The sequence below is a fragment of the Papaver somniferum genome, chromosome 2, assembly GCF_003573695.1.
Source record: "Papaver somniferum cultivar HN1 chromosome 2, ASM357369v1, whole genome shotgun sequence".
NCBI classification, from domain to species: domain Eukaryota; kingdom Viridiplantae; phylum Streptophyta; class Magnoliopsida; order Ranunculales; family Papaveraceae; genus Papaver; species Papaver somniferum.
Window position 1 is genome coordinate 121,983,258 of NC_039359.1, and position 15,667 is coordinate 121,998,924.

The 15,667-nt window shown below is 36.9% G+C and overlaps 1 protein-coding gene across 1 annotated transcript; it reads left to right on the forward strand.

The window, feature by feature from the left end:
- The first annotated feature begins 2,056 nt into the window (after positions 1-2,056).
- LOC113353879 (probable polygalacturonase At3g15720) lies at positions 2,057-4,254 on the forward strand. The gene is made up of 9 exons (XM_026597347.1): positions 2,057-2,175; positions 2,290-2,454; positions 2,552-2,692; positions 2,798-2,959; positions 3,082-3,289; positions 3,370-3,451; positions 3,534-3,642; positions 3,727-3,834; positions 3,952-4,254. Exons 1-9 carry the CDS (start codon positions 2,173-2,175, stop codon positions 4,177-4,179), a joined length of 1,206 nt encoding a protein of 401 aa, XP_026453132.1. The 5' UTR covers positions 2,057-2,172; the 3' UTR covers positions 4,180-4,254.
- Positions 4,255-15,667: the final 11,413 nt, after the last annotated feature.

Consider the following 15,667-nt stretch of genomic DNA (forward strand, 5'->3'; position numbering starts at 1 on the left):
AATTTAATTTGAAATTTTTTAAGTACATTAGGCCATCTGAAAATACCAATCTTGATGGTGGTGTTGTCAGTGTCTATGATGGTGTTATTAGAGAGAGATGATGGATTCGATGTTGGTGATGGTGGAAGAGATTAAGATGACGGAAAAAGATGATGTTATCAATAATTGTGTTTATGTTAACGGTGGTGGAGAAGAGATCGCATAAGAAGATGATATCGATGGTGGAGTTGGAGTTATGTGGTGGTGGTGATGTTGAAGGAAGAACCAGTAATGGTAGTTGAAGAGAGATGGTAAAGGAGAATACTTTCAATATTCTCTATGCAATTTCCTAATAAGAAGATATTTTATAAGGGCACTTCAGTCTGTTTCAAATCAAATTATGTCATGTCCATTTGATCCAGGGGAAAAGTTTAACCGTCCATTTGGACCGGGCAAAGTACCCTTTTGGACAAATAGTCCATTTTCTGTTTTTTAAACTATTTTTGTTTTTTTTCATTAATGCATTTGACGAGGCTATGTGTCTAACTCCTTTATCTAAGTTGGGATCAAAAATAATTCGACTGAGGAGATTAATTTATCGTATATTAAGTTATTAGGGTTGAACCGCAAAGTCAAAAAGTCAGACTGACAGACCGTCAATAATAGTGATCGATCATGTTACTATAGAATTTTGGCTTACCGATTTTAGTGTAATTGATGAATCTTCAGATATTATGTACCTCATATAATAAATAATCTTTTAGTATCTTAATAAATCTTATGCTCCAAATAATTAAAAAGATAATAGAAAATAACAGTCATCAAATGGACCTAGTACTAAAGCTTAAATTGGAGATATGCAAGACAAATACAGGTCAAAGTTAATAGGATTTTGCACATAGTGATAGTTTCTACTCATGATTGGCCATATTCACGTTGACATAGTTTCTGCGCATGATCGGCCGTATTAAGGATACACACGACGGACTAAAATACTAAGATTTTTCTATGATGAAGTATGTTTCATTTTGCCATTTCTAAATTATGGATGCAGAAAAAAGTAGATTTTTTTAAAATTGAAGATTATACTACTCCCCCGTTTCACAAAGACAGTCCGTTTTGACTTTCTTAAAATATTAAGGAGACCATATTATTTTACTTGACTATCCTTATTTATTTACCTATTTTATTTTAATAAAAATGATAGCAATAAAGATTATCCAAAATTGGTGTGAGAATTATAAATACGAAATATAAAAGGGAAATTTAAAAGATATTGAATTTAAGAAATATAAACTTTATAAGAAATCTAATTTTTAGAGTTAAATGTATATTTCCTTAAAAGAAATGAAGGACATATTTGTTTCCTCAATTATACTAATTTCTTTAATATTTTAAATTGTGTCACGTTAAAAATAAATTTATGAATATAAAGAATTCAAAGATATATTAGAGAGTTCATTGAAAAAGTATGACTATAAACAAAAGTTGGGCACAATTTTGAAATTGACGAAAAAGAAATAAAGGACGGTCTTTCAAAAACAGAGGGAGTATTAATTAAGTGGTTTAAATTGATAAATATTGAAAACCAACTTATATGCCATTGATTTTCAACTCGAAACAATCGATCATACGCGGCTGCGGCCTTGCATATCCATAAAATGAAAATTGGAACGCCGTATTCTGAATTAGGGATTCTGAATAAACGCCTCTTGCTTCAAAAATGGAATAAAATATACTCCCATGATATAGTTTTTATTCGGCCGGTTTTTATTAATTCTCTGAATATTTCTAACAAGAGAAATATAAATTATATACCATATATTAATGAAAAAATTCATTTACTCCACCATTCATGCCTATGAATATCAATGTAATTTATATGCAATTATGAAGTATCTTTTGCTTTTATTGTTTTTGAACTTTGAAGGTAAAATTCATGCATCTTTTGAATATTCTCGTAATTAATCTCCCAAAGAATCACATATATTTTTATATTTTCTTCCTTAAAATAACTAAAATCCTAAAATTATCACTCCATCATTCTGCATATATACCTAACAACAGGGTACCTAACAACAGGGTACCTAACAACAGAAACCGACGTTTAGTTTAGACTAGAAAAATACTGGTATTAGTTTTGGATCATATAACACGTTTATACTGTTATACAGTAATCTACTATTCCAACAGATGGTGAGAAATGTTCTCATTTCTTTTCTCGTAAATTTATACTTTCTTTTGTTTTTAAGATTATTTTGTTTCGTACTATGTTTCAAGATGTCTTAAGACTATGTGGTTGATGTTCAGGAACTTATTCGCATTATCTGGGTGATGTGTTTACTAAGCATAGCCCAAGGAAGGGAGATTGGTTTCAGTAGATTTGATTTCAAGAAACTATCTGCTAACGGTAATTCCAATCTCAATGTCATGAACTTTGGTGCTGTTGGAAATGGCATAGTTGATGACTCCAAAGTGAGTATGTATATGTGTTCATATTATTGGCTTATCATATTTGTATTTTTTTTTCTCTTTTTTGGTATATCTTGATGTTCTTATCTCCATTGTGCAGGCTTTTCTAAATGCATGGACACAGATGTGTAATGGTACTACGGGTCACATGACAACCCTAATCGTACCACAGGGGAGAACGTTCTTATTGAGTCCTACAATATTCAACGGTCCTTGCAGAGTAACATATCCTGTTGTGCAGGTAAAAAATCTTCAATGCAAATTTTATATATTTTCTTTTTATCATGTACGATAATGTTTCTTGGACTCTCATACCATTGCTTGCTATGTTTACTTCCAATTCCAGGTTGATGGGAAAATTATTGCACCAGTAAAGGGTGCTTGGAATGGTAAGCCAGATAGATGGATTTCATTCACAAATGTGTATCGTCTCACCATTAAGGGATCAGGTCAGATTGATGGTCAAGGTTCAACTTGGTGGGATCGACCTGATGAAATGAGACCAACGGTAACTGGATTCAATATGCCATGCGATCAGTTATCTTCTCAATATGCCATGCGATCTTAATTATTTATGCAATATGTAAAATATATTGGTTGTGCTTAACAATGTTGTGCGATTTAATGTAGGCATTAACATTGGGATACTGTATGGGTTGTCTATTGAGGGGATTAACGCATCTAAATAGCCCAAGAAATCACATCAGCATATTCGGTTGTCGTGAACTAGTCGTTTCTCATGTAAACATAATTGCTCCTGAAAACAGCTATAATACCGATGGTATTGATATTAGTCGTTCCAAAGGCATCCGCGTCCAAGATTCGTTCATCGGAACCGGTAAATTTACCAACATAATCTCTTTAAATGCTTTTAAATTTAGAAGAAAAAAAATATTAAAATAATTCGTGCTATTGCAGGTGATGATTGTGTTGCTCTAGGTGATGGAAGCAAGTATATCAATATTACTAACGTGCATTGTGGTCCTGGACATGGCGTAAGGTTGGTGAACACTTTTTCTTTCGATTTCTCATGGAATCTGTGTCCATCAAGTGAATTTGCATTCGTTTTCTTCTTCTCATAGTATTGGAAGCTTAGGAGCTAATGGGAGTGAGCAAAGAGTGGAACACGTGCATGTTCGAAATGTTCATTTTAACGGAACTATGAACGGAGCAAGGATCAAGACATGGGAAGTGAGTATGCACCATTATTGTGTTGCAGAGTTGGCCTGAGTACGGGCTATAAAACTAATTTGCACTCTTTTTTTTTCTTCTCAGGGTGGCAAAGGATACGCAAAACGGATATCATTTGATGGGATTACCCTTGAAAATGTGTATAATCCGGTTATCATTGATCAACACTACTTCAACAAACGCAGCAGCCAAGTAAGATGTCCATTTATATGATGCCATTTTTATATGATCATTTTAGTTTTAATATGAATCCAAAATGGTCTGTCTTTGAATTTGATCTAATTTTTGAAATATTGATATTCGTTGCAGAGGTCTGCGGTTCAAATTAGCGATGTAGTGTTCAGAGGAATTCGTGGAACTTCGACAAATGCTGTAGTGATAAATCTAAATTGTAGTGAGGTTATTCCATGCACAAACATTGTCTTGGATAACATTGGCATTCGATCAACAAAACGGGGAGCCATGGCCTCTTCCTACTGTGCGCATGTTCATGGAGCAGTATCAAAGACATCTCCAAATGTTCCTTGTCTACTATAATAATTTGTTTTAAAATATTGCATTTGCAGGTATTAGAAAACATTATTAATCTTTTTTGTTGTTTGTTTTAGAGAATCTCACATGTATTTTATTTCACTGATCAAATAAAATGTACGTTGCTCTTTTGTTTCAAAATCTCATCCATCTATTGTCCACCTCCACCTGCAAGAAAAATGAATGTCATGATTCCCCATTTTTTTTGTTCTAAGATGACTACTTTTCCTTCTTATGATGAGCGTCGTACTGGCCGCACAAGGTTGCTTTCTTATTCTACCGATGTCTGCAACCTCACATTTGATCGAATGATGAGCATTCCAACCAATCAAAAGCATGGTGAAGTACATATCTCCAACAGCAAACACGAAATGGAAAAAGCCATGTCCATATGGAACATCATTTTCATCTTGTGTCTCATCCTTCCTGATATGCAGAAATTTTTGTCATGTATTTGCAGTATAGAGGAATTTCATTAGCTTACCGTTATTGTACTGAGTGAGGGACATATATACCTGAAAAGATTGTAGGGAAAAAGACGGTAATTTATATAATTCCTAAACCATTGCAAGTACTGCAAATAATGAATGAAGCTTTGCCAAACACTATCCGCGTAAACTAGCTGGCATGGACAAAGTAATCTTATTAAACAACATATGCGCTTAGCAATAGCTTTCGAAAAAGGCGTAGGAATGAACATATAAGATGGGGGAAGACATGGGATGGTAACTGGTAAGGCTAGAAATTTTACCATTTGATTATTTAGTTTTCTCCAACATCTTAATTTACTTTAGCTTCACAATTCTGTGTTTGAATCTGCTCAAGAATAAGACCCCTAAAAGAAGAGCCGGAAATAGTTTGAACTGAATGAAAAGACAATTTATAAGTACTTGAACTCATGACAGATAGATCATGCATCTCTTGCGAAGAGCAACATCCCGTGATCCAACAATAACTAGATGGGGTAAACCGAGTGGAACAATAAATTGATATGCAGTTGAGAGATTTGGATGGTGTATTTCGAGCGCAACAAAAGCCCATTTGGTGGTAGAGCTAAGACAAAATAGTGTGCTTTGGTTTATTTTATAGGGAGACGATTCTTGACATGTAGTTGTGTGATGGATTAGCTCCAGGATTATACATATTTTTTCCTTCTAATATAAAGAAAGGCATAGATTACAAAGCTGCAAAGTTAGCCTTAGCCACCAAGGCGGTTCAAAGAACAAATTCTTTCCATTAGTAATTGCTTCATGGTGATTTAACCCAAGACATGACAGGAGTAGAAGTTGCCCAGAGAAAAGCACTTACCATGGACGCTTCCTGCCAATAAACCTTCCAGTGTTACTACCAAACATTCCAACAAATACGGGATATTCATTTCTCCTCTACCATGAAAGTTTCTAATTTTTCAGACAACCATTGAAATTTCAAATGTATATATTGTAATTTGTACAGCCCAGTATTGCCGAATAAATAAAATGATCAGCAATGTCCAGTTTAATACTCCGACAGTGTAATCTCACCTAAATCTGTCCTAACGAATCCTGAACTTGCCCAACCTGTAACATGGAGAAAAGAATCAACAAAGGTTGAAGTCGACAGAACAAAATTCAGGGTTGTAGTCCTCACACTAAACTCTGAAACAAAAATGCTAACAACCGTCCGCCAAAACCACAAGAGACAAAACATCAGTACTTTCTCGGGGCCTCGTTCTTTTGAGTTGCGAAAGGAAATCGAAATTACTATCTGAGTCAACAGATTCGCGGGTATGTTTCCAGTTATCCACCCTACTAATGTAGTGACAGCATAGTTCAGATTTCACACTTGTGTTCTTGGTCCAAGCAATCAAAGTTTGTATAATTTTTGAGAAGGCATTATCTTTTTGTTTGTTAAGTATGAATTTGCATATTTTGTTTTGTTTAGGCTGTATTGGAAGCTTAGGAGCTAATGGGAGTGACCAAAGAGTAGAAGACGTGCATGTTGGAAATTTTCATTTTCGCGGGACTTTGAACGGAGCAAGAATCAAGACATGGGAAGTGAGTATGTATCATTTATATGATGCCATTTTTATATGATTATTCTAGTTTTAATATGAACCCAAAATGGTTTGTTTTTGAATTTGATCTAGATTTTGAAACATTGATATTCGTTGCAGATGTCTGCAGTTAAAGTTAGCGATGTATGTTGGATTAACTTCAACATAAAAGTCACTAACAAGCTGGTTAGGACAAGATTAGGAAATTGATGTAATCCTAAGGGAATTAGAAGTCATCTAGTTCTAAGAAAAGGAAAGACATGTAATAAGGTAATAGGACTAGGAAAAGGAATTCATAGTTCTATATATATATAATCACCAAAGTTGTGGTTGATCATATGAGCAAGATTAGAGCTTGTGTTTAGTTTTGAGAGATTTTCTAAACATCAATAAAGAGAGTTGTCTTTATATAAGCTAAGTTTCATCTTGCAGTTGCCATTAATTGGTATCAGAGCTTGTTTCTGAGCCATGGAAAACGAAACCACCATTGTGGGTGAAAAACAGTTCACGCCACCATTAATACAAGTTCCAATCCTCAACGCCACAAACTACACAGTATGGGCCATGAGAATGAAGGTACTGATGAAAATCTACAAAGTTTGGGAAACAATTGATCCTGGTACATTGGACCCAGACAAAAACAATGTTGCAATTGGATTACTCTTTCAAGCAATACCAGAATGTCTTGTTCTACAAGTTGGTGAACAGGAAACTTCAAAGAAAATTTGGGATGCAATAAAGGCACGTAATCTCGGAGCTGATCGAGTTAAATAAGCCCGTATGCAAACCTTAATGTCTCAATTTGAAAGAGTGAAGATGAAAGACACTGATACTATTGATTGCTTTGCAGGAAAGCTATCAGAGATAGCGTCAAAAGCTGGGTCACTTGGACAATCCATTGATGAAGATAAACTGGTAAAGAAGTTTCTCAATAGTTTACCAAGATCCAAGTATATTCATATCATAGCTTCTCTCGAACAAGTCTTAGATTTAAAGAAGACTAGCTATGAAGATATAATTGGAAGATTGAAAGCATATGAAGAAAGAATCCTTGATGAAGAAAACAATGGAGAAACTCAAGGAAAACTCTTGTACACAAACTCTTACCAACTAAACTCTGCGACAAGAGGAAGAGGTCGTGGAAGAGGTGGTAGAGGAAACAGAGGCCGAGGAAGGGGAGGAAGGTTTAACTCACAAGATAGAACAACAAGTCAGAATGATCAAAACCAATGGAAAGAAAATAAGAATAGATCAAACATTATTTGTTACAGATGTGATAAACCAGGACACTTCTCCTCTGTATGCCCTGAAAGAATACAAAAGATGGAAGAAACAAACAAGAATGAAACAAGGGAAGCTGATACAGCTCTTTTCATGCACGAAGTTGTATTCTTAAACGAAGGGAAACTAATACCAAAGAACTACGAATCAAAGGATGGAGAAGAAGGAATCTGATATTTAGATAATGGAGCCAGCAATCACATGACTGGTAAGAGACACTACTTTTCTGATCTCAATGAGAAAATCAAAGGACAAGTGAAGTTTGGTGATGGATCCTCTGTAGAAATTGAAGGGAAAGGATCAATTCTATTTCAGAGCAAGACCGGAGAACAGAAGCTTGTCACAAACATCTACTTCATCCCAAACTTACAAAGCAACATTCTAAGTTTAGGACAAGCTACAGAAGTTGGATGTGATGTTAGAATGCGACAAAATTATCTAACAGTTCATGACCCAAGTGGAAGACTTTTAGTTAGAGTCTCACGCTCACAGAATAGACTCTATAAGATAAGTCTCATGATTGAAGGCCATTGTGTCTGAATATGAGACTGGAAGATCATACATGGAAGTGGCACGCAAGGTTAGGACACATAAGCTTTAGAACTTTAAAGGCAATGTCTCAGAAGAAGATGGTTCGAGGGCTACCACAGATAAACGATGAATCAAGGATATGTGAATCATGTTTAGTTGGGAAACAAACGCGTCAAGGTTTTCCAAAAGCAACAACATTCAGAGCCTCAAAGCCTTTAGATCTTCTTCATGCTGATTTATGTGGTCCTATTACACCATATACACCACAACAAAACGGAGTGGTGGAGAGGAGAAACATGACTCTAATGGAGATGACAAGAAGTTCTTTAAAGGCTATGCAGGTACCTAATTATCTATGGGGAGAAGTTGTACGACACTCCACATACCTAATAAACAGGATACCTACGAAAGCTCTGAAAGACATGACTCCATATGAAAGTTTGTGAAAGAGAAAACCAAACATAGATCATTTAAGAGTGTTTGGTTGCAAAGCATACGCAAAAGTTGATTCTGCAACTCTTAAGAAACTGGATGATCGATCTCAGACTCTTGTGAATCTAGGAATTGAGCCTGGATCCAAAGCTTACAGATTATTCAATCCAACAACGAAAAGAGTGATAGTGAGTCGAGATGTGGTATTCGATGAAAAAGAAAACTGGAACTGGAAAGAAACTAATGATGGACCAAGTAGGGATCCAGGAATGTTTCACATGAGATGGGGTCAAATAATTGATGAAGGCTAAGGATCCATAATCATCAATACCAATGGAAACAATGATGTTAATCAAGAAGAAGAAGAGAATAATGAAAACACTGAGAATAACGTAGAAGTAGAAGAAGAAGAGATCGATGAAATAACTCAACCCATTCCACTGCGAAAATCAACAAGACAGATGCAAAAGCCACAATATCTGGAGGATTATGTTCTTCAAGCTGTAGAAGAATGTGAGATAATGCTACTTTCTGTTAATGATGAACCAAGGAATTTTTATGAAGCAAAGGTCTCGACTAAATGGACACAAGCATGTAGAGAAGAAATTATTTCAATCAACAAAAACAAGACTTGGTTTCTAGTTGATAAGCCAGGTGGGGTAAAAGTGATTGGTCTTAAGTGGATCTTCAAAATAAAACGGAATGCTGATGGTACTATCAACAAATATAAGGCAAGACTTGTAGCTAAGGGATACGTTCAAGAATCAGGCATAGACTTTGATGAAGTTTTCGCACCAGTTGCTAGACTAGAGACAATTCGTCTCTTAATAGCAGAAGCAGCATCAAACTCATGGGAAATTCACCACTTAGACGTTAAGACAGCATTCTTACATGGTGAATTGCGAGAAGATGTGTATGTTGAACAACCAGAAGGTTTTGAAGTAAAAGGACAAGAGCATAAGGTTTATAAGTTATCAAAAGCTCTATATGGTCTAAGACAAGTTCCTCGAGCCTGGAATACAAAGTTAGATCAAATCTTAAGAGAAATCAGATTTGTTAAGTGATCTAAAGAAACATCAGTATACAGAAGAGAAGAAAAGGGAACGCTTCTTGTGATTGCAGTCTATGTAGATGATCTATTTTTGACTGGCAACTCCATTAAGGTGATCAATGAGTTCAAGAGAGAAATGTCATCAAGGTTTGAGATGTCAGACCTCGGAAAACTCACTTATTACCTTGGCATAGAAGTCCATCAAGGAGTAGATGGGATTCATATTAAACAAGAAGCTTATGCAAGGAGAATTCTGAAAGAAGCAGGACTTGAAACTTGTAATCCAACTAAGATACCAATGGAGTTTGGACTTAAAGTTTCAAAGGCAGAAGAAGAAACTGAGATTGATCCAACGAGTTATGGAAGAAATGTTGGATGCCTTAGATACTTGTTACACACAAGACCAGACTTGGATTTCTCTGTGGGAGTAGCAAGCCGTTATATGCAGAGTCCACGCAAGTCTCATGGTGATGTAATAAAGCAGATATTGAGATATCTAAGAGGAACAATCAGCTGTGGATTAAAGTATGGTCGAGGAGGATCAAAAGGAATTCTTGGGTATAGTGACATGATAGACGCATTTATGTGTCTAATATAGCTCATTTGTATATATTGTTAGTACTCGATATTGTACTTATTCGGTTATTTTATGTATTTGTAGGTGTTTTTGGAAGAATAAGGCTTTATGGCGAAATTGGCTAAAAATGCGGCATTTGGACCTCCGTTGATAACTACCAGAAGCACCCCAGAAGTATGTTGGAGACACCCAGAAATACCCCGGAGGAACCCCGAAAAAGTGCGGAAAATGCCCCATAGAAATCACTATACGGACCCTCGATTTTGGATAAGGGGTAACCTAATTACTAAGGGGTGACCTATTTCCAGGCAGCTGCTAAAGGGAGAACAGCACAGGATAAGGGCACCCACCTTCTTCACGTTTTGAATTGGAAAATTGGCGGGAAGTTCACTGGCAGATTGATAATCGAATTTTGATGGAGTTTTAACGAGATTCAATCGCCGAAATCAGTTGGGCTGGACTTGGATGGACTAAACATGCCTGGTACAATCGATTGGAACCAACCAATTGGGCTGGAATGGCCGAGAGAGGGTTTCAAAGTTTCCAACAGAGAGACGTGTTCTCTGTTGGGTTTTTAGAATATTTTTGAGAGATTTCTGGAGGACTTTGACGCTGGATTAACATGTACATGGTCCTATTCAAGATTATGGAAGAGTTTGGTAGCTATTTTATAGCCAACAGCACGTGAAAAAGCTCAACAGAAGCGATTATCGTTTCAACTGCATGAGAAGAAGAAAAAGAATAATTGCATATTTAGTCGAGATTTATGGATCTGTTGGGCTATATAAGTGTTGGTTTACATCAAAGAAAAGTTTGGAAAACCGGAGGAGAGAGTTTAGAGTCGATGAGAGCCTAAGAGAAGCAATTATAGAGGAGACAGCGCTGCTGCTGCTGCTGCCATTAAAGCTTCTGAAGAACACGAAGAACAGACTCGCAGAGTGCGTCGTTCTTCAGCAGACTTATTTTCAATACCACTGTTTTTGTTTCACAGCAGTAGATAGTTATCGTTTACAGCAGTCTTAAATTACCATACTCTTTTGTAACAGTGACCCCTTTGTAACGGTGACGCTGTAACACTTTCACACAATTTCCTGTTTCATCTTATACATCAATAAAAACACCTATTTTAGCCATGAATTTATCTTGTGAGTGTGTTTTTGGGATGAGGAGCTAAACCCCTTAGCCAAGGCGACGGAGGAAGCCATTGGTCCTTATTTATGGTATAATTCTAACTTTATTATTTATTTGCAATATTATTACATGATTATTTGCATGGAATTTTTATTGGAAAATTGATTTTTATTGAATAATTGTGATTCATTTTGATGGAGCATGCTTAGTTTAAGACTCTTGATGTTTCATGCTTGGTGTTTACATTTATTACTTCAAAAATCTACAAAAGGCATAATATTAGAATCACTCTAAAAGAAAAATTGCATGAATATTAATTATTAGAATTTATCAAATAATGGATCAATGGTGGAATCCAAGTCTTGGTGTTTTTCTCTAAAGGTTTGAACTATTTTATTTATTTGCGTGTTTAATTTAAATCTAGAAAAATTGTTTTCTTCACAAGTCTGATACGAATCCGTTTTACCACTTCAACTACAATCACTATTTGAAAACCATCAAATTTTTGGCGCCGCCGACGGGGACCTGTGTTTAGTTAGCATTTTTTTTAGATTTTTTTTATTATTTTTGTTCTTCTTTACGTTTTTTGGGTTTTTCTTGTTTCCTTGCAGATTTTTGAAGATTGGAGCGAAAGACAATTTTGCCAAAGCTTGTGGTGATTTACTTAAAGTTTGGGAGCGAAAAGCAAAGCTAAGAACGAAAGAAGAAGAATTTTTTTATTTTTTGTAAAAGAGAGAAAAAAAAAGAGAGACATTTTTATTTTTGTAATTTTTTTTTTAGACTTTCTTTTTTTTTTTTTTTATGGACTTTGGACATTAATTTTGGGACATTTTTATTTTTATTTTTAAACCCTACGGAAGGGTACCCTTAAATAAACTGTTTGCAGGGAAGGACGGATTACAATATCGTCTCGGCCCCTCGGGTTCGCACACGACATAGGAGTCGTGGCCCGAGTCGACTTCAACGGTTCATCGCCCGTCTGGTACGGGAGGTAAAATAAACACCGCGAATCTCCTGCAAGCGGGTTACTGACTCCTTAAGGTGATATTGTTTGAGGACGAAATGGACTGTTTTTAATTCCTAGTAAAGGGCAAGGCCTGGACAAGATAAGGGTTCGGATTTCATCACCGCTCCCTTCTTGCCCGCCTTAGGAAAACGAAACCTAAAGCGAACCTAAGCCTAAAATTTGGACTAGAAAGAGACCTATAGGGTATCGAGCTTAACAGGACAATCATTCGAAAAATATTGGTTACTCTTTTAAGCACACCTCGAAGTTCTTGACGGTTTCTGCGAGTTGAATGCGTGACTGCGCCGCATTGGATCGGTGAGGTTTTGGGTATCAAAGCTCCACTGAGCTTCCCTCGCCTCGATTCAACTTGCTTAACTCGGATTGATTCCAGAGGGGTTTGCTAAATTGTAACGAATTCCCTTTCGAAGGATTAGAAGCTGGTCTAGAAACAATCTAAGTGGAGCCATCATGCTTGTTGTTTGCTAGAAATCTTTAGGTTTGCTGTGGTAAAGTCGAGTCAGCCTGCTGTGTGATTGCTAGAACCTTCCTGTTAGGATTTTTTTATTTCTTTTTGAATTCTTTTTAGTGTATGCCCGATTTTGTTAATAGGGCTTGGAAAAGAGATACTCTAGGTCGATTGATTAGCGAAAAACCTAGTAGTTCTTCTGATTTAAGCAGGGAGCTCGAAGACTCTTCTTTGGAGAGCCCTGTTTTTGGAAACTTCAGTTTTGAGAATTTATCTCTGAGTGACAAAAGTACCCCTAGTACTCCAGTTGTGCCAACGATGGCAACTTTGAAAGATTACATGTTCCCAACTAGGACCAACCGAGCTTCATGCATTAAATTGCCAGCCACTACGGCTAATTTTGAGATAAAACCTAGTATTCTTCAGATGATCCCTATATTCTTAGGAAAAGATGATGAGAACCCTTATTTTCATATTAGGGACTTTGAGGAAATTGTGGGACAATTAGAATAAAAGACCTTACTGATGAAGTCTTGAAACTTAAATGTTTCCCTTTTCTTGAGAGATAAAGCCAAGACCTGGCTTAACAACCTACCGTCTGAATCCATACATGGCAGGAACTTATCGCTGCCTTCTATATGAAATTCTACCCTAAGCATAAAACTGCAGCTGTTAGGCAGAAAATTAGTGCTAGTGTGCAACAAGAGGGAGAGTCTCTTTATAGGTTTTTAGAGCGATTCAATGATCTCCTATCTCAGTGTCCTCACCATGGATTTGATAATATGAAACTTGTACAGATTATTTATGATGGTTTAGACTATTCGACCAAAGCCATGGTTGAGTCTATGTGCGCTGGTGAGTTCACTAGTAAAAATGCTGATGATGCTTTTACCTTCTTAGGAGCTATCGCTGAAAAATCCCAACAGTGGGAATCTTGTGTTGAACCCCCTAAAAGACTCTTGGTCAATAGAAGTAGCACCATATGGTAGATACGAGTTTTGTCGTCAGATGCTAAGTTTGCTGCTTTGTCCAGAAGGTTAGAAGCTTTGGAAATGGGTCAGTCTAAAAATAGGTCCCTTGTTGAACCTAATAGAGCCTCTCAAGTCTCTAGTTGTGGAATAGAGCCCGATAATTCATTATGGGAAGGTCAGGTTAGTGAAGAACAAGCCCATGCTGTCTATAACAATGCAAGGTTTGAGAACCGTCAGAAGTTTGATCCATACTCAGAAACCTACAACCCTGGTTGGAGAAACCATCTTAATTTCTCTTGGTCTAAGGGCCAGAGTCAAGGCCAGTCTAGCAATTCTCAGCCTCCCCCAGGTTTTGGTTTTAAGAACTCTTCAGGTCAAACCCAGTTTCAGAACACTTCCGAGAAAAAGATCTCTACCTTAGAGGAAGCTATCACTATGTTAGTAAGTAACCATGACATGTTATCAAAGAACCACATGAGCTTTCAACAAGAAACTAGGCAGGAATTGAAGAATACTTCCCAGAGTCTTTCCAAGTTAGAACTTCAAGTAGGACAAATAGCTAAGTTTATAAGTGAGAGAGAGGATGGAAGGTTCCCTAGTCATACTGATCCTAACCCTAGAGGAGATAAATCGTACAATCATGTGAATGCTGTCACAACCCTAAGAAGTGGAAAGAAAGTTGACAACAAGGTCGCCATGCCTGATAGTGAACATGTTGTAGTTCACCCTGCTGAGCCAGAAAATGAGGAGACTGATAGAGTCTCCAAAGAGACCAATGAGGGTCCTGTTAAGCCCGGCTTTGTTCCCAGAGCCCCGTTTCCCCAGCTGCTAGTTCCGACTAAGAGGGAGTCCAACTTTAATGATATATTGGAGGTTTTTAAGCAGGTTAATATCAACCTTCCATTATTAGATGCAATTAGGCAGATTCCCTCTTATGCCAAGTTCCTTAAGGACTTGTGTACGCGAAAGCGTAAGCTCAGTGTCCAGAAGAAAGCCTTCATAGCTAGTCATGTGAGTTCTATTATTCAGAATACCACTACTCCTAAGTATAAAGACCCAGGGTCCCCTACCATTGCTTGTAAAATAGGTAAGTACCGTGTTGAGAAAGCGTTGCTTGACTTAGGAGCCAGTGTGAACTTACTTTCATACCATGTGTACCTCAAGCTAGGACTTGGTGAGATGAAACCTACCCAGATAACACTTCAGTTAGCTGATAGGTCCGTTAAAGTTCCTCGTGGTGTGATAGAGGATGTTCTCATAGAGGTTGACAAGTTTATTTTATCCAGTGGATTTTATTATCCTAGATACCCAACCTGTCCCAGACCCAGAGAACCAAATACCAGTGATTTTAGGTCGCCCGTTTTTAGCCACGTCTAATGCGATCATAAACTGTCTAAATGGTATTATGAATCTATCTTTTGGTAATATGACTATTGAGTTGAATATTTTTAATGTCAATAAGCTACATTCTGAGCTAGATGACACGTGCATTGAAGAGGTCAACATGATAGGAACCTTAGTTCCGAAGTCTGTACCAAACACCGAATCAGAAGATCCATTAGAGAGTTGTCTAGCCCGTTTTATCATGGATTTTGACGATGATAGCAACATTGAACAAGTAAATGCTCTGTTGGATTCTATTCCTATGTTAGATACCGATAGATGGAAATCTAGGTTTGAACCATTACTAGCTACCGAATCTACCTTAAGCCCTTATTTCGAAGAGCCTAAAGATCCTCCTAAGTTGGACCCCAATTATGCATTCGTAGGCCCATCTGAGATTTTGCCTATAACTTCCAATTTGGATAGTGATCGTGAGATTAGGCCAGTAACTGTGCTTCAACACAATAAGGAAACTCTAGGGATGACCATAGAGGATATGAAACATATAATTCCTATAGCTAGTATACCTCAAAAGAATTTAGAGGATGAACCACCTAATTATAACTCAGAGAAAGCAATTGACCTTTTTCAGGAACCGGATGGTCTAGAAATTAGGAATATTGTGAC